The sequence below is a fragment of the Gavia stellata genome, chromosome 5 (genome assembly GCF_030936135.1).
Source record: "Gavia stellata isolate bGavSte3 chromosome 5, bGavSte3.hap2, whole genome shotgun sequence".
NCBI classification, from domain to species: domain Eukaryota; kingdom Metazoa; phylum Chordata; class Aves; order Gaviiformes; family Gaviidae; genus Gavia; species Gavia stellata.
Window position 1 is genome coordinate 49,284,360 of NC_082598.1, and position 19,641 is coordinate 49,304,000.

At 38.8% G+C, this 19,641-nt stretch overlaps 2 protein-coding genes across 2 annotated transcripts in view; one reads left to right on the forward strand and one right to left on the reverse strand.

Annotated features, from left to right (window-relative positions):
- The window catches only part of ARFIP1 (ADP ribosylation factor interacting protein 1), a 39,098-nt gene extending 27,065 nt beyond the window's left edge, over nt 1-12,033 (reverse strand). The window contains exons 1-2 of the mRNA XM_009813489.2: nt 11,956-12,033; nt 7,052-7,153 (exon numbers count right to left, since the gene is read on the reverse strand). Coding sequence (XP_009811791.2) covers nt 7,052-7,153; nt 11,956-12,027 — 174 coding nt within the window. The 5' untranslated portion in view covers nt 12,028-12,033. The remainder of the gene's footprint in view (nt 1-7,051; nt 7,154-11,955) is intronic.
- A 5,262-nt stretch (nt 12,034-17,295) lies between these two features.
- Nucleotides 17,296-18,834, forward strand: TIGD4 (tigger transposable element derived 4). Its single transcript, XM_009807515.2, has one exon. The coding sequence runs from the start codon at nt 17,296-17,298 to the stop codon at nt 18,832-18,834; it is 1,539 nt and encodes a 512-aa protein (XP_009805817.2).
- The last annotated feature ends 807 nt before the right edge of the window (nt 18,835-19,641 follow it).

Below are 19,641 nucleotides of genomic sequence, written 5' to 3' on the forward strand. Positions count from 1 at the left end.
ACAGTTAAATAAATCAGAATATTACAATATATCCTTCTCTAAAATAAAAACCTGATAATTGAATCATGAAAACTATTAAGATCTACAGTTTTGTTCTTTTTTTTTTACAGATATATATACATATGTATGTATATGTACACAAACACGTATTTGTTCAGAGATCTACACTTCTTTTCATTGGCAAAAAGGCAAACATCAGTACTGCATTCAAACCTGTTTTAAAACACCTATATTAACCAGTTGAAATATACCCTGCTGAAGAAAGATATCCTTGCATATGAATTCAAAAGAAAGATTTACCATTTGTTGACATGACCAGAATTGTCATCAAAAAGTCAGTGATCATCAATACACTACCTTTTTGTTGTTTATAAACATGAAAGGTACTGTGGAGACACGCTTCCGCAGATAAACTTCAATTTTTAACATGTCATTCTTGCAACTGATTGTGCTTGCTCTTTTTTTTTTTTTTTTACAAGTGTAGATAAACAAAAAAGCTACCCGAAAATCTGTAATCGTTCTGACAAAGCAATCTATCCCTTCAATAATTTATTAAGAAGGATAATTTAGAAACAGCCGTAGAGTAAGAAAAGATGTGCGCAAACCTTCACATTTAAGAAAAGATATAACAGTATATTTCTTTTTTGTTCCCACCAAATGTAGGTTTGCTGTTACAACACGGGAAGTGAGGACAGATTTCCCTACTACAATGAAGTGATTATATTTTGACTACCTATTGCTCCTCTAGCTAAGAGGAAGATTTTGATGATCAGAAGATCGCTTTCAGACTCAGAAGTGGTTTCCCCCTTCTTCGTAAAAGAGAAATCAAGTCTTTAGAATTCAGCAAAATTTGTTGATATATTTCAAAACCACAAATCTGTTAAGGGATCACCATCACACAAAAAAAAGCTTAATTCATAATTTTCAATTGTATGAGGCTGAAAACCATTGCATGTTTATGCAATTGTCATCTAGCAGAAGTATTTTAATATTGTACATTCACTGAGACACAGAGCTAGAGGTATAAAAACCCTACAACTCAGAAGATTCCCAAGAAGTCAAAAGGCTGGATTACCTATCTCATTCTCAGCTATCTAGCATGCTAAAGGCTCAAAAGAAGTAAAAGAATGAAATACAGATACGCAGAACAGCTGCAAGAGCTTAATTTGGTCTAGTCAAGACAGTGCAAACCTATATGGTATAGAGCATTTAAACCATTTTAACCCTTTGTTAAAATCCCGTTTTAAGTAGTTCAAATCACCATATTAAACTAAACAAATTTTAGTAAGGTTAGCCTTATTTATATGACTCTAACAGGGATATTCATCAGTTTATTACACAGTTCATCTAGATGAACCAGTATGAATTTTTGATGTATCAATCCTGTTGAGACAGTAGACGACAAAATAGTCACTCAGAATGCATGTTCATGAAGGAATGTTGGCTGAATTACAAGGCTATTTCCAAAAAAATACTTCCCAACCATACTCTCCATAATAATCTAAAATGAAGAGGGGAAAGATACCAGAACTGTATTGTTTCTCCACCAGCAGAAACTACCTTAACAGAAATTTCAAAGCTCGCCTACTTAGTCAAAGCTCACCTACTTAGTCAAAGCTTAGTAGAAACTAAGCCGCAAGTAAGCAAACATTGTATTAATTTCTTAGTTATGTCAGTCCATTATTAATACATGACTAAGCATCATCTTTTGCTTAGTACCAACAGTAAGTTTAAAAGATACGGTTTTAATTTGCCTTTCCTACCTTGAGTAAAGGTATTTAAAAAACCCCACATCTCTACCTAGTTCAAGGAGTCCATTAAAAGTGGAGCAACTAAACTGGGATCAATCACATGCTTGTTTATTTTTTTAATGATGGATGACATTTTAAATAAAACTACTGAAGTTACCTTTAGGGAAAATTTGTAACACATCTTATTGTAAAGTTCACAGTTTAAAGTTTCAAAGATTACAAGACCCATGAAACAAAATGTTATGTAGATAGACATAACATCTATCCAGTAAGGTAACTGGCTCTGAACTTCTCACCCTAATTTGTGCGCAAGTGGAGCTCCTTGTACGCATTCAGCATTTTCTCTTCTCTTTGCTGTATCATACCACTCAGCTCCTACTTTCCATGAATTAAGCCACTAGATCCTCACATCAGTACAAATTCAAGCATAAAAATAAATGGGAGGAGAGCTGAAGGCTTTTATCTATGCTGGCGTGGCAAACAACATGGACTGACACATTTCTATTCTCCAATACCTTGTTCTTCACTCAGAAGCCCCTTTCTACTATTACATCCCTTTTGACTTACCTAATGTCATACTACAATCCAGTTTTAAATTACTTTCCCTTCTACTCTCATCATTAACATTCATATTTTTGGTTTCTAAGACTGTATGAAGCAGACCACATGGCAACAAAAAGAAATTCTGGTCTTTTTTTGTTTCATCTCCTAAAAACAGTTCTCTAGGACTGACACACAGAAATATATTTTAAATCAGTCTACATTAATTAAAATATAATTGCCCAAAGTAAAATCTAACTATGCCAGTCAACATAACAAAATCTGAGAGATGAACTCAGATGTTTCATGTAGTGTGAAAGACAAGGCTGGCGTTTTTTTCAGAAAGCGAAAAGACAAAAAAGAATGGACCTTATCTATTTGTGCAGTCTGGCAATAAAATTACAGAACAAGATACTGAAGAAATGCACTCAGCTTCATCAGATCCCAGAACTTACTTCATAATTCTAATAAGATAAATTGAAGACTCACAACAATTTATCTTTTGCAGCCTGAAGTTTATTACTGGTATTATACACATGTTTAATAACAGTTTTGTCCCCGTAAGAGTACAAAAAGAGCCAGGAGAAGAAAGTCTATACTGAAAATGAAAGGAAACAATTGGAACAACAATTTCAGAGACTCAGACTGATGAGAACTTCATACAGATTTTGTACAATAGTTTAAACATAACAAATAGCTTACAGCCACCTGAATACCTTTACAGGCAGACCAAACAGTTTTTTTGATTAATTTAATTTATTCCTGTGCAGCTTTCACACTATATGGCATGTTATTGAATTAGGAATAATACACTTCCTCATTCCTTCCCACAGTCCTCAGCTCCCAATCCCCTCAGTGACATTAAACCACCACTATTCTAATCACATAATTATGTGATTATAATTATAATTATGTGATTATAGGAGGAAAGCTGTGTTCTAGAAGTCAGGGATAAGTGAAATAAACCAGTGAAGAATATAAACCAGCAAGACTTCTTTTTTTGTTGAGTTTTCTTCTACAAAGTAGTTAAGAAAAACATGTTTGATTAGTAAATGCTGAAGTCCTCTGTTATTAAGACAGACTAACAAACATCCAAACATTGGCAACCTGTTCTATACACCAAGTTTTTAAAGCTTAAGTGAGTTCCAACAGAGCTTGGAGAGCTCAAAAGCACTGGGTCAAGCTTTTCGTAATGAAAGGACATTAGACATTTCATCCAATCACAACTGAAGCTACAGGCTTTTTTAGTTAAAAGAGTTTCCATCCATCACATGGGCAGGACAAAACTTGTCAGAATTCCACAGGCATCTCTTATTATCACAAACAAGACAGAATTAGAATGCAGCAGCATATTTCTGAATGAGACTTTACAGTTAGGCAAACACTTATTTAAGTTACCTTATAAATATGCTTTTGATTCTTTTTCTTAAACATAAGGAACCAAGAAGATGCATAAAGTAGTGCTACATTGCATTCCCACAAGACTGGAACCAATACGCTTCCTTCTGAAATTACATTATGGCAATCTATGCTGTCTGATGTTCTGCACAACTAATGGCGTTTTTCTTCAAAGAAGGAGCAACCCTACTTGCCATTTCCAGGTAAATACATTTGCACTGCATTGCCTTGCAAAATGAAGTACTTCTCATGCTTGAGTACAAATACTGCATCTGGTGGAAAATAAATGTGCATTTTCATGCCTGAGCAGCTTACGGATGAGGTCTGATGGAAGTGCTAAATAGAACGCGAGTCTAGAGGAAAGTTTAGTTTTGTAATTAAAGAACCCTGAAGAAAAAGTTGTACAACTACCTCTTTACTCAGTCTATCAAAAACATACAATCAAAGCTGCTTGAGTGTTTGTCGCAAAATAGCTGTAGAAGACCAAATAAAAATACAAGATAAATTATGTTTTATTGTTTACATCTGAATTGTACAACATCTAGATAAATGGCTCTCTGACCATAACAATAAGAAAACAAGAAACTAAAATAACCTTGTTCCCCAGCTTCCCAAGAAGGTGTAACTGAAATCAGTACATTGGAGTTTGAGTGCTCTAAACTCTAGTGTGGTCACATACTCTTACGAAGCACTGTGGTAACTGTACAACTTGAAGTGGTAATGTTTTCTTGCCCGTTTCTTAAGCGACCTCATAAAAATCAGTACTTTCCATAAGTCGATAGGAAAAAAGACCCCTGAAAACTTGGCACAGAAATTTTGTGGTGCAATGCATATTGCTTTAGGTTAAAACAAAAAATTACCTGGCAAGAAAAAAAAAGAGAAAGCACAGCATTAAGCATTAGAAATAACAAACACAAAGCAAGATGAATAGAAGCTAAGTATTAGAATTTGAGACTAACAGATTAGTAAACAGACCTAGATGTTAATTCCAAGAAGTTTGTTTTCTTTCTTTTGTTTATGAGAAGCCCTGATTATCACATATTCTGAGTTTAGGTCACACATGCAGGTGTTAACTTGTACAAGACAGTTAAAAAAAAATGCGAAGTGCACTTCATCTTCATTGATCTCAGAATAAGCATTGCGAAAATAATAACAGCACCAAATGCAACTATGCTTGCATAGTATAAATTTTCTGCAACTCAGTGAAATATTTGACCCTTTTTTTTGTGGAAGTTTCAAAATATAGTTAACTCCAAGCTAGAAAAATAATTAGCATGCCAGCAAAAACCTGTGTGGCCATAGACAAAAACTACCTTAACTTTCCATAGAAAACAGTGATTATATTTTGACTGAACAAGGGCTCAGACCCAGTCAACAAGATTGCAAGTTCCATTTACTGTAACTAATAAATAAGTATTGGATGCACTATGCTGAAGAAGCAATTATTATGTAAGGAAAAGATAACTTAGCCGTCAAGTCACAGCAGCATCAAGGTCATCAGGCTTAAAACAGTGAATCTGTTTCTCTACTTCCAGGTGAACCCAAATTCATTACCACTTCAAGGTGTATTTTTGTTTCTCCCCCCCTAAACATAGGTACATCTTTATCAAAATTTAGTTTTAACTTTATTTCATTAAACATCGTCCTAATTTTTATATTACATTACTGGTAGATCTTAATTGAACAACAAATCTTAAGAAACATAATCCTTCCCTCATTGCAGTGCTATTCATAAAAAAAATAATGGCCCATTCAGCAGAAGTAGAAAAAATGCCTGGTAATAAGTGCAGTATTTTTTAATAAGAGCTCTAATATGGATGCATTTCCATCTCATGAAGTTTTATACTTTTTTTACAGCTGTGCTTACTATACAGCTACCCTGCAATCATAGTCAAACGATCTCAGATGTTGTTTTCAGGATGTATGTTATTTTTAAATATTTCTTTAAAATACATATTTTTACATACTTAAATAACATTTTTATTTATAATGGTAATATAATAAATACATGTTTAAAACTCTACTTTTAATATATATTTAAATGCTTGTTTTCCTGTTTTATGAATAAAATTGCTGGATTAAAAATCAGTATCCTCAAGGCTGAGTGTCAATAATTAGAAATGCATACACTTGATTGTGCATTACAGAGCACACAATATTTTACACTATTTAACATTCAGAAAAAATTTGCCACTACTAAAATAACTTTCATACAAAAAAGTTATTGTAATGTGCAGTATCTGCTTCGGGTTTTTACTCAACTTTAACAATAATTTATCAGCTTTGAAGGAGTTTTTCCACTAAAGCTAAAACCAGACGACAAAATTAGGCACATGCTTATTTTACCAATATTCAGGATGTCTATGTAATTTGTTTTTAAACTTATGAAGGTTCTCCACTCTAATCAGCATTTTAGTAGGACAGAAGAAAATGGAGTTCTGCTCAGTATTTCTTTTAGAATAGTCCTGCTCTGCAAGTCCACATGGGACTGTTAAAACTTAGAGATTTCCTTAAAATCTAAGTCTCAACAGATATCAAATAAATGTGGATAATTAACTAGTCTTCGTATTTCCAACTGAAAAGCAAAATAAAAGTAAAGAAAACCAACCCCAAATTCCATAAACTATACCACAGCACCCTCTGCTGGACAGCCAACCACAAGAAGAACTGATAGTAAAATATATCGAGGTTAAGGGAAAGAACTCAAAATTGCATACAGATGATTATGGAAGTATAACTTTTTTCCAACGTACAACAAGTAAGATGGATTCTGATACATCTCATCTATATAGCATACAGCAATACAGTAGTAATTTTTCAGTTTCAACACAAGAAAAGTTACCTCTCTCCTGTTTACAACTTCAAATCAGAACGTGACTCTTCTAGGTATGTTGCCTCCAAACTTAATACCCATTAGAAGTAGCTTGCCTCGAACAATTTGATACTTCTTCCTAAAATATTTAGGATTTGGTAGCCTGAATTCACAGGACCTGTTAAGTCTCATATTTTAAAAATGCATGTTTTCCTGTTTTATAAATAAAATTGTTGGATTAAAAAATCAGTATCCTCAAGGATCAGAGACAAGACTGTAGAAGCATATACACTTGATTGTGCACTACGGAGCACCCAATTCTTTACACTATTTCATGTTCAGAAATATTTGCCACTACTAACATGCCTTTTATACAAAAAAGGTTATTGCAATGTGCAATCACGTTATGTTATGTCAACTTGAACAATAATTTGAGAGCTTCAAAGGAGTTTTTGCTCTGGAAAGCTATGTCAAGTGAAGTCTGCTATGCATTGCATTGTAACTTTAGCATTTCTGATAATGGTACCTTGTTAGCAAAGAAAATTCTTACCCTGTTAAATGTGTGCTCGTGAGAATCTTCCATCTGTCCATTGCTAGTCACAGGAATTTCTGCTGCTGAATTTTTGGGAGACTCTTGAGCCATTGCACCTTCCTGTAGTATAAGAAACAGGTTAGCATTTGTCTTAAGGTTCCAATGAGTGATCTATATGTAAATATTTGATGTATAGGTTTCACAACAGTTTTTATTTCAAACTCCCATTGGTAATATATATATATATGATATACTAGGTCTGTATACATTCATTTAATCACACATCTAAATCACATCAATATGCTAGCACAGCTCAGACAGAAGTAATTTAAAGCTTCAAGATTTAAGAGAAAAGAAACACTAAAATTTAACCCCTTGATATGGGGAGTGGGAGGGTGTCAGACACAAATGAGACATGTGGGGCCAGACAAGTATTTTCTATGCACTCTTGACTCTTAGAGTAGTTTATGTATCTCAAACTATAAAAAAAAGTGACTAAAAAAAATTGTACCCGCTAACGATAGGCAAGAAATATTAGAGAAATATAATGAGCTTAATCATGTGTTACAAAAAGAAAAGTAATGATTCCAAACTTTAAAACTGTTTAACTTGCTTCTTATTTTATCATAATATAGTGCCACCTTCTGACTAAACCATTGGTACACAACTCTAATTCAGTCAACAGCATTAAATCTAAAGTGAAATGCAGAAACAAGAACTTAAAACCACCAACGCAATTCAAGAACCAGTTAGTTTCAAAATGCAGCTATGTTATGAACAGTAGCAGCAGCTGTGAAACCACTGCTTTCAAGAATGACCTAACGTATAAGCTAGAAGAGACACTCCCAGCGGAAATGCACACCGTTTACAAGCGCCTGAAGAGGGAATGGCACCCTAATACACTCCAGAACTAAGAGAAATGGAAAGTTTCAGCCCTTTCAAAAAGTTACCCCTAATTCTGCAAGATAGCTTCATTAGTCAACTGAAGTGTAAACAGCAGAAAAATCAACACACAACTGAAGCAGTGTTTGTTCAATTACTTAAGTAAAATTTGTTGGAAGTCTTCAAACCAGCCCATGCACCTGTGCAAGACTGGCAAGGCATGGTACACCATCAACGTGTACTTGAGCATAGGTGCTTTTTTCCCTTCAAGCTCCTAAATCAAACTGAACCAACTCTTTTCAGTCAAAGGGTTAAGAAGAGGCCCAGTCTGAGATCAGTCTGAAGTATCAGCAGCTTCTCCAACCACAGGTGAAGCTTTTACAGGATAGCCATATAACACAAAGATTTTACTGGTACTTAACTCAGGATAACCTGCATCATTCGTAATTGGCAACCTCTTCTGTCATACCCATTGCTAATATTTCCCCCCCTTTCACCTACCACCACTTCATTTCCATTAGTAAGCTTGACTTCCTTAGTAAGCTTTGAGGCCTCTCAAGTTTTTTTTCTAACTAGTCACTGCCTGTGGGCTCCCATACATATGCTCCTCTAACTCCAGATTGCTTTCAAAACTATGTTTACCATAACTTCTTCCAAAGACTGTAAATTTCTGAGACTTCAGCTCTATTGGTCTTCTGAAGCAGAGCTCACTACTCAAACTTTATTTGGTGTCTACCGAATATGCTTTTTATTTCTGAAAGTGTAATAAGCTTCCTCAATGAGCAGCATAAAACACCACCATCACAAAAAAAAAAAAAAAAGAAGTGAAACCAAAGGAGACTGAAGTCCTTCAAGTTCTGAGTATATGCTGCCTTTTCCCCACACGGAAAAGAGAAAGAAAAAGGCCAAGGCCAAGCCACTCTAAGAACCATACATATGAACTACAATCCATGGGTGCACACCCATAAAAAGACCATCTGAGGTGATACATTTTCCCCTTTTGAGAATCAAGACCTTCTCTACAACTAACTTAACAAAACTGAACTGAAAGCTACTCTTTAAAAAATAGTGCTTTATGAAACACTTCTCTAAAATGAGAAGCTAAACATTTAGGCACGGCTTTTGAAAAAATCCTGGATACACAGAGAACAGATTTCAAATCATTTAAGTCAGTGTGCTATAAATTCAAGAAAAAGTGACTTTATAACACACTAACGTAACCCCATCAGTCCCTCTCATTTAGGATCCAGTAAGTGCCTTCTTTCAGCACCGGGAAGGAATAGCTCGCATGCCATATATTCACATTGGCCTCGGATACTGAATTCTCCATATAGTCCAGTCTTCACCCACAACTAGAACACAGAACAGCTGGTTTTTGGGTCGTTGTTCATACAACAGAGCTCAAAAGTCATAGCCTTTAAGTAAATGAAAATACTGAAGCACATCAAAAGGGCTATGCTTATTTTATAAGTACCTTTAAAACAGTAATTTGTTTCATTTCACAGAATATAAAATATCTCGAGTTGGAAGGGACCCATAGGGATCATCAAGTCCAACTCCCTGCTCCTCACAGGGAGTTGCTATACAACACCATTAGACCAACTGTTCTCGTTACCTGCCATATTAGATTTTAATTCAGGAAATCTGTTCAATAGCTCAAGTTTCTTAAGCTTGCTTGAAATCTCACATCTGCTTAAACTCCAAGACTGCTAGGAACTATACTTCTACTTGACACAGTATTACTAAGTGAGGTATTTTTCAAAATGCTTGGCCTGTCACAGCTACCTGCACAATACTGAAACATTAGCACAGGCTAACATAGCTATTTTTGTTCTTCTTTCTGCAAATTGTCAGAAAATACAGTGTCAAGGGGAAGTCCTGTACCGTCAGGGGATACACTTTGTTTGGCAAGGATCACAAACAAAATTGCATCGCCAAATTTAGTTGAAGGCAAAACAAATACTTGGCTTGGGTGCTTTTCATCAAGAATCTCAAATCATTTTGCTAATATTGTACACTGATATATGTTTATGCATTTATTCAGAGATATACACGCTCACGCATATGCATACATGTCTCTAATAAATACATATATTAGAAAACAAAAAATCATCAGCTTCTCTGGACAACTCATGAAACCTAAAAAGGCCTAGAAGCAATTCACAGGGTTTTTTAGGTGTTTCTACTTGAGGCAAACCTATGTATCAACTTCAGAGAAAGCAAAAAACTACTTACTAACTTCAGTTTCATGTTACGTCTGAACTAAAACACCATCATCCATTGCTGAAAGGAAGATGTTTCACTACTTTCCTTTTCCAGTCCCTACTATGAGCCACACATGGGAGTGTCCCAACCACAACACATGCCTGCCACTCACCTGACCGCACAATAAACAGACTCAACTCACTAGCCTGACAATAGACCTTTTCACCAGGTTAATTTTCCGCAGTTTCAGTTGAGTTGAATCAGTTTGCAATGAGGTCAGATAAGCACCAAAGACACGAAGTGAGCAGCTGAAAAAGGGAAGTGGGATAAACTGCTAATTTGGCTCAGCCATAACAAGAAATCACCACCTGCATTTTAATCAACAGTCTAAGCTAGCACTGCTGCCAAGAACAAGTCCTTGCCCCCCCTTTTTTTTTTTTTTTTGCCCTTTACCCCTAACTCTTCCCCCCATCAGTTTCCCCCACTCCCCCACCTCTTCCCTGGGCCAGAACAATCTATTTGTACAGCAAACAAGACAGCAGAAACACCGCAGGTTAAAAGAAGGTAACCTACGCCCAAAAAGGGGATGGGTAATTTTCCCACTCAAATCGGTTCGCCAAAACAGTTCATCACACAGCTCCAACACTTGTACCTACAAAACAAAGTGGGTAATAATGCAATAAAACACTACTAAGAATGAAGGACTGCTCTCAGCACCAGCTTACTTCAGCAGTGCAGTATCTCAAAATACTTTAACTGTAGACTACTGCCAAAACCAGTGCCCATTTCTCTTTACGTCTGGATGCATGCTCCTGCAACCTCACATAATCTCGGTAAGCTTACTGATCTGAGAGAAAACTGAACCACCAAATCACAACAGTATTCCCGTTAAAACAGGGAATATGACTGCTGAATGAAGTGTCCCTTTGGCAAGTGCAGCCCACAGCTTATTTAAACTAAGTATATGAAGAAACTGCGTCCTCAGAAGAAAATTTATCTGTGTAGGAAGAGTCTAAATATAAAGAAGTTCCTAAATTTGCGTTGATGTATTAGGCATGAATGAAATAAGCACTATGGAAAATCATGACATTTGAGTTGAATATTTTATTTAGAAAAATATATTAATCCTTTAGTAACTTTTTTCTTAGCACATCTCTGTTTGCAAATATCAGATTTGGAGATATACTAAATACCTATGGAATCACTATTCTGTTTTCATAAGAAGTTTAAAACAATTCCCTATTACTGAAACTCTAATAGTGATAAAGTAATCATCATCATTTTTCATTTTCACTCTAGACCAGCCAGAGAAACATTTACTCTTTACCTTTCTGAAACAGCCTCCCAAACACATCCGATTGGCTAAATATTATCGAGAACCTCAGAAATTTGTTCATTATTTTAAAAAGTCACAGACTTCTCCACAATGAAGGTGCAAGCTGTATCTGCTCCCAAGAAAAAAGATTCACCACTCCAGCAGCAGATAGAATATCTTGTTATAGTAAGGTTACACAAAGACCGCTGCCTTTTAAGTACCAACTCTTTCTTACTGCAGCACCTACACATTTCAGACTCTACCCCACCTAAATCTATTCAGCTTACAAACAAATACCACAGCACAGCAAAAGACTACCGGTTGAAGTAATCCTTTGGTATGAATTAATTGGATTGTTCTTAATAGTGTCTCAAAAACAAACCCACCCATTCAAGATAATGTGCATGAACTCATATCCCCATACTAACTTCACTGCACTATGTACATCAGAATTTTTGGCAGTCTGAAACTGTTGCTGGGATTGGTTGATTTTACACTAATATAACTATCACCCAATCACCTCAGACTGGACCTCTTCTGCAGCTGGATGAGATTCATCAACTGTTGTGGATTCATTGCTGTGTTCTGACATACCTGAAAATAAAATAGGTTTGGCATGCATTAATGGATGGGAAAGGAGCTGGGTGTTGCACCTTACAGAAACTAAAGTAGGCTTTCAGAAAACATTTCTTTCACAAGTTCCGCTAAAGCAAAGAGAAACCTCCCTCTTTTGATGATGACCAGGTCTTTAGCTCTCCAAAATCTAACCAAGACTAGGAATATCATCTAGCATAAGCTCCCATTGCCAAAGCAACCTTCCCCGCAGAGACAGCTAAGCTTGCAACATAAAACCCAGGGAGTCAAACAAGGTTCTTCAGCTGATATTTACTGTCACCTGCAACAATACACTGACTGTATCCTACCATTGCAAAGATCACAATTTTGTTAAGACATAAGATTTATCCAAACATTGCAAGTTTATATTGACGCTAAGCCACTGGAACCTAGTAAGCTGTTCAGTCTGTTATGCCTAACTAGGAACAGAATCTCTTCTACTTTGCTCTCAAAAAAATCTCACCTATAGAGGCAAAGAAAGTCACCACCAAGCACATGTGCAAGAAATCAACTCTATGAGCAGAGTGATCATGAAAGATAAATTACATACCTAACATAGCTTAAATAAGAAAAGTATCTAAATTTGATTTCAAATAGCTGGTAACTACAGGTGACACTGCAATTCACCCAGCTGTTTGAGAGGAGGAGACAACCAATCATTAAAAATTAAACAGAGTCTGTCAGTATTGAGTATAATCACACATGACTTCAGTTCATTAACTCTTGCACCATTTTATACATGTACAGCCACATACCAAATTAAGAGAAATTATAAAGAGATCACTATTTATATTATATATCAGTTTCCTAAACTATAAAACATTTTAATTAAAGCAAATAATTAGTAAGGTAAGCAGCTTACATGACAAGGGAAATAAAATACGGACACAAAGGCTGAGAAACTGAATCATCTAGATCATATTACACTAGATAACCTATTACTTTACTTTGGAAAACCAAACATGTAAAATTAAGAGATTTTCTCCAGAAAAACAATTCGTTCAGAGCTATCACTGAATGAAGTTGGATTCTTCTCCAACCAATACAAAATTCCTTTCAAAGTAATTAAGAAAGAAGTATAACTTCTTTAGATATCTTTCTTAATTTTCTGTAATTCTTTTGACTATGAAAGACTGTACAGCAGAGGTGCTGTTTTCCCACACAGTCCTGTCCAAACACTGCTTGTGGTTGAAAACAACCTCCATGCTTAACAGCTTATTTCTGAGTAGATAAAAAATTTCCATTATGGGCTAGAAGAGTAAGTGTGATTTCTTTGCTCTGCTGGTTAAACAAAAAGCTAAATTCATCGTGTAGTGCAGTCTTGGTTAAGACAATCTGTACCTCAGTTTTACCACATTAGTGATCCTGGAGTTACGTTTGTACCCCGCATACAGATTTACATACCATGGTAATGCTGTTTAAAACTATTAAATGCTATAAGTAGAAAAAATATTTTCTTGATAGCCTTAAGAACTCTTAGTAACCTAATCTAGAGGTATGAACCATCTCACAAACCCATGTAGAAGACACTGTGTAAAGACAGATAATTCTTTTTTTAAAATCCAAATTAATTCACCATTTGTGTTACAACCTCCACACCAATTTTTTGTATGGTATTCTCTTCCTGCAAGCAGTATCAACACTTTCAACACAGCTCTGCAGGATTACACTGACCAACTTTAAAACATGAGAAGGGGAAAACTGTAGATTAAAGGTGGCTTTTGTAAAAATTTTAACAGCACGTTCTAGTTTAACTACAGAATTCCCTGATGACTGCTTCTGTAGCAAACAAATGGGAATGTAAGCATCAAATGCTGGATGTAAGGATGAAAACTTTCTACACGTTTACAAAGATTCAGAAGTTAAGACATTCACGTGAAATTGTGGTAACCATGGCATTTACATACATATATTACTTATATTTCAGGTATCATTACAGAAATGCATATAGACTTCTGTATCTCAGTAGTTCCTGATTTTCTCTTGCAGGTGTCAGAGAAAGGGTCATTCTTTACAAGAGCTTACTAATCTTCAGTACAGTATGAATTCTGTGTACCAGGACATTCATTACCATCAACTGCAATTACAACAACTCAGAGATGTTCTACTTGGAAAAAACATGCCTGATCCATATTCTGACATGAATTTAAACCCAAAACCCTACCCTCATCACTCCCGCCCCTCTGGATTTTCATTTTTTTCCTCACTAGACCAATTCTGCAAATCCACACAAATACTTGTACCGGAGTAGAACAGAGGAGACAGACCAGACTGAGCATCTTCACCCCATGGCAAAGCCACGTTAAATGCATATCGGATTACAACCTCAGCCATTTTAAGTTCTGCTCACCATAAATAAAACTGCACAATTTTTAAGTCCTGCGGATTTATATATAATTTCTTCAACTGGCAAAGTAAAAAGCAAAACAAAGCAAAAAAACTTACAAACAACATACTAAGCTTCCTGCAAGATGAAGACTTCAGAGACATTTAACCAATTATAATAGTGGTTATATGAGCACATTTATGGACTTTTCACAAAGAAAGCAAATTCATATTTGCTTATTAATGCAAATGTGAATTAAACATCATCAACAATAAATTTGTTTTGAATAACGGGTTTATTCCTAACATTACTTAAGTAAATGACTTATGGTCTCAGAAATGAGAACCATGGGATTCTCAGTAATTACATCTGCTTTTCTAAGCAGGATGCACTGGCTCCTTCACTTAAGTTTTTCTCTTAAATTAATTGCCAGTAAGGTAAAAGCAAGATATCTTCTGTACAAATAAAGGGGGTTTTTTACACACTTTTATTGTTGTCTTATTACTCCACTGCATAGACAAGCAATAAAAGTTTTTGTAACACTGCAGAAAATGCAAGTGCTGGTGGAAAATAATGATTTCACATATATTTTCTTAATTTCAACTTCTAACTAAGAACACTACCACTAATTCTTGTCAAGATCAATTGCTTTTCAAAAAGAATTTAAAGAACTGTATTAAAACACTTTCTGCTGCAACGACACCATAGTTTCCTCTTCATGCTCTTGAATTCCCTTGCTGCTTCACTTGCAAGATCGAATTATGCTTGAAAGTTACAAGACATGATGGAGATAAGGGCTGGAGAACAGGGATACCACCAACTTCCACGCTCCCTGCTCTAGGTCAACCTGCCCCCAAGCGTTTTAATGCTCTGCTTGCCTCCAGATTAGCTAAGGCATAGGCTCCCATTATGGTTTCAACTTCTACCAAAACTGAAAGATACAGCTGATCAAGATACTGTCTCAGCTTCCATTTTTTCCAATCTAATCTTCTTACATATTACTTATTCCTTACATTTTAACTGTGCATGTGTACATACATACACAAACTTATATATGATTCAGACAAACATCTGGTTTTGGAGTTGCGCTGATCAAATGATACCCTTCTGCAGCCCTGCAAAAGAACCCTTCTGTTATCTTTTCTGGTGAATCAACACTTAGATAACAAAGTCACTCACTGCAAGTGCTAACTCCTTGTTACCAGTTTCACCAACCATAAAAAGCACACGTTAAGACACTGAAACTACATCCAGTTCAGGGCATACAAGATGAAAGACTATGATGGGGTTTCAGTTAAAAATGACAGATCACAGACGTAGTATAAGCCACACTAGAAGAATTGCTTATAGTTTGTAAACAATACCAGATGCAACACCTGCTTGTCACACAATACCACAGTGTTTCCATGTTTTAAGAATAGTAAGCCAGATGCAAAAGACAAATTGGAACACTTAAAACAGTAATTGTCAGGGCGTGGAATAAGTCCCAGGGGCATGAAATTTATGCAGCATCTAGAGTTTTCTTCCTCCACCAACAAACAGGTTCCCTTTCTCTCTCGTGAAATCCACCTCTGCGCGCCCTCTCCGGGTGCCCACCGCCCCCCGAAGCGGGGAGCCCGCCGTGAACCCCGCAGACAGGCAAGGCGATGGGCAGACCCCAAACCGCACCGCACTCCCGACCCCTGCAGCAAGGGCACCCGCCCAGCCGCCAGCACCTGGGGCGGCGGGCAGGAGGAAGCGGGCGCTGGTGGGCAGGGGCAGCCCCCGGGTGGGCCCCGCTAGAGGCTGCGGGCTCCCCCCACGCCGCCGACAGGCCCAGCCGCCCGCTGCCCGCACCCACGGGCTGCCGAGGAGGCCGGGGAAGCGAAGGCCGCTCCCGCGGTGCGACACGTAGGACAGGACGGAAGGGGAGGGGAGGGGAGGGGAGGTGCGGCCCTCCCCGCCCCGCTGTAGCGACCCCCGCGCTGGGCCGGGCCGGGCCCGACCCGAACCCGGAGCCCAACGGCCCGTCCCTCACCTGCCGGCGGCGCTGCTGCTGTCCCGGAGGCGTCGTGGTGAGGGGGAGGGAGGACGGGACGGAGGGGGGGAAGGAGGAAGCCGGGTGGGGCAGCGCCAGTGCCCCCTCTCCAGGTTTATTTTCTTCCTTCTCCGGTACCAGCAGGAGCCGGAAGCGCTTGGCCGGAAAGGCGGCTGACGGCGGCCTCGCCGGGGAGGCGCGGCGGGCAGCGGCCTCTCTAGGCTGCGGCGCGCCTGTCTATGGTCGCTGCCCGGCCGAGCCGTAGCCATAGCAACCAGAGCCGGGGCCGCCGCTCCTCACCCGCCGGCAGCGGCAGTGGCACCCGACCCGGCCCGGCCCGGCCCGCCCCGCCTCTCCTGCCGGCGCTTGTGCTTTACTACCGCCCGGCAGAGACCTCTGGAAGGGCGGCCCGGGTCTGGGGGGGCTGAGGGGGTGCCCAGAGGCGGGGAGGCAGCGGCGAGGGCCTTTTCGCCGCCCTCCGTTGGCGGCGCGGGGGGAGGCGGCGGCTCCTCTCAGGGGAGGCCACGGGGGTGGGGGGGTGCGCTGGTCACTGCGGTGGTGGCGGCCGTGTCCATCCCTCGGCGTGTCTGCGGGCAGGGCCTCGGCTCCTCAGGCCCGAGGCGCGCCTGTGGGCCTGCTGCTCGGCGCTGGCAGCAGCCCTAGGCTGTGGAGCCTGCTGCCCAGCCAAGGGCATTCGCAGAATTAAGCTGTGCAGCCCTGTCGTGTGCGTGCCAGCTGTAAGCGGGAGGCTGCTCCAGCCTCTGCCAAGTGCCATGCCCGTGAGATCAGAGCGCGGTCTTGAAAACCGGCCTCGTCGCAGGCGCTCGCAGCCGAAGGCGGCAGAGCAGGAGCGTGCGGGCCCGCCTGTGGAGGTGCGCGCCTGCAAGACGGCGCTCCGTACCATGGCAGAGGCTTCGGGGAGTCCTCTGCCCGAACCCCCGGTGAGGAGGAAAAAAAGCATTTCTATCGAGGAAAAAATTGACATCATAAGTGCTGTGGAGAGTGGCAAGAAAAAGGCAGACATCGCAGCCAAGTATGGCATAAAGAAGAATTCCTTGTCTTCAATTATGAAGAATAAAGAAAAAGTTTTGGAAGCTTTTGAATCGTTACGATTTGATCCTAAAAGAAAAAGACTAAGGACTGCTTTTTATACCGACCTGGAGGAGGCGCTGATGAAGTGGTACAGAATTGCTCAGTGCTTGAATGTGCCGGTAAACGGTCCTATGTTGCGCCTCAAGGCTAATGATTTTGCCCAGAAGCTTGGACATAGTGATTTTAAATGCAGTAATGGCTGGCTCGATCGTTTCAAGTCAAGGTATGGTTTAGTTTTCAGAGCTCAGCCTGTAGAAGCAGCTGCTACTACGACAGTGGATGCTCCAACTCTTTGGTACCAAAATGTTCTTCCTTATTATTTAAAGGATTATCAGCCAAAAAACATGTTTTATATACAGGAGACTGGATTGTTGTATCAGATGTTACCGCATAACACATTTGCATTTAAAGGGGAAACTTGTTCCGTAGGTAAACTAAGCAAAGAGAGAATAACCATAGTGGTGGGTACAAATATGGATGGCTCTGAGAAACTTCCTTTGCTTGTTATAGGAAAAAACAAAAGTCCACACTCCTTCAAAGATGTGAAGGTGCTACCTGTGGATTATGAAGCAAATGATATGGCGTGGATGACTTCAGAAGTGTTTGAACAGTGGATGCATAAACTTGATGACAGATTTCAAGCGCAGCAGCGACAAGTAGTTATTCTTGTTGATTCTCTCCCAGCTCACATAGAAGTAAAGAACCTGAAGTCTGTCAAATTGGTGTTCTCTCCTCCAGACTCTTCTTCATGTGTAGCTACGAAACAAGGGGTTATCAGAAGTCTGAAGGTTAAATACAGGCGCTGTCTTATCAAGAGATTTGTTGACTGCGTAGAAGGTAATAAAGAGTTTATGCTGACTCTTCTTGATGCAATTGAGATGTTGCACCTGTGCTGGAGGAAATTAACACCAGAGACTATTGTAAAGAGTTATAATGAAGCAGGATTCACATTGGAAACCAAGGCAAATAGTAACGACAGAGAGGTTGAAAGTGATTTTGATTTGATTGCACATGCACAGGCAGCTGGAGTGGAGTTCCCAGAAAGTTTGTCTTTGGAGGAATATGCAGCTCTAGATGATGGCTTGGTAACTTGCGAAATGCCCACAAATAATGAAAGGATGTGTGCCAAAGAAAGCGCATCAGATAAAGCTGGAACATTTGTTGGAGATGAAGATGAGGATGAAGGTGATCGGTTTCAGGGAGCTGAGCAGCCTTTACCATCAAAAAATGAGGCTTTGAGTGCTTTATATACCCTTCAGAAGTTTCTCCGAAGTCAAGACATGAGTGATTCTCTTCAAGATTCCCTAACTGACCTAGAGAATTTTATTCAACATGTAGCATGTAAATAAATATTTTAGCAAAGTGTGAAAGCATGTAAGTGAAAAAAAAGAATTATTTAAGTAAACAAAAATAGGAAGTTTAATAACAAGTGTTGCTGCAGTGTTCTCTAGTGTGTCTTACTGTCTTGCTCAGGTGCCTAGATGTACATGATGAAAGAAATTTGAAATTATGAAAAAGGGCTGTGAACTGAAGTTTTCTACAAAATCAGGAGGAAAGAACACAAAATTTGGGGTGGAGAGTGGAAATAAGTTGAACCTTTAAAATGATAACTGTAGTAAGTACAGTGGAGGCAAAAGCAATTCTTTGAGCAGTTCGGTGCATTCAGGATGACCTGGTATCCACTTGGAATTCTTTCTCCAGGAAGAGATCAATCAGCACTTCTTCACATCAATAATTTCACTCGTGTCTTTGGAATTGTTGACAGTGGAACAGTAAATATTTATCGGCTCGGTGCTTTTGATACTTAAACAAAAAATTTAATAACACAGAAAATACATGCTCAAGTTCTGAGAACTAAGGGGGTTTTAAAATAAATTTTTTTTGTCCTTGTTCGAGAATCCTGCCCATAGTTTATTCTTGCAGCAGCTGATGAACAGCAGAAAGTTAGCAGCTTTGGATGTGTTTTGTTTTCTTAAAGCTGCTCATGTGTGGAGACACACAAATGGCATAATCATTTATCCGAGAGTCAAAAGACAAACAAACCTTTACTTGGTCTTTGAAGAGGTCAAAAAGGAAGGTCATTCTCTCCCTTTCAGCCTTTTTGGTATTTGGATTTGATGTAGGTCCTTCTGTGCAACTCCATGTATTTCTACAGT

Excerpts from the sequence above, each read along its gene's own strand:
- TIGD4 (XM_009807515.2), top strand. The coding sequence starts at position 17,296 with ATGGCAGAGGCTTCGGGGAGTCCTCTGCCCGAACCCCCGGTGAGGAGG.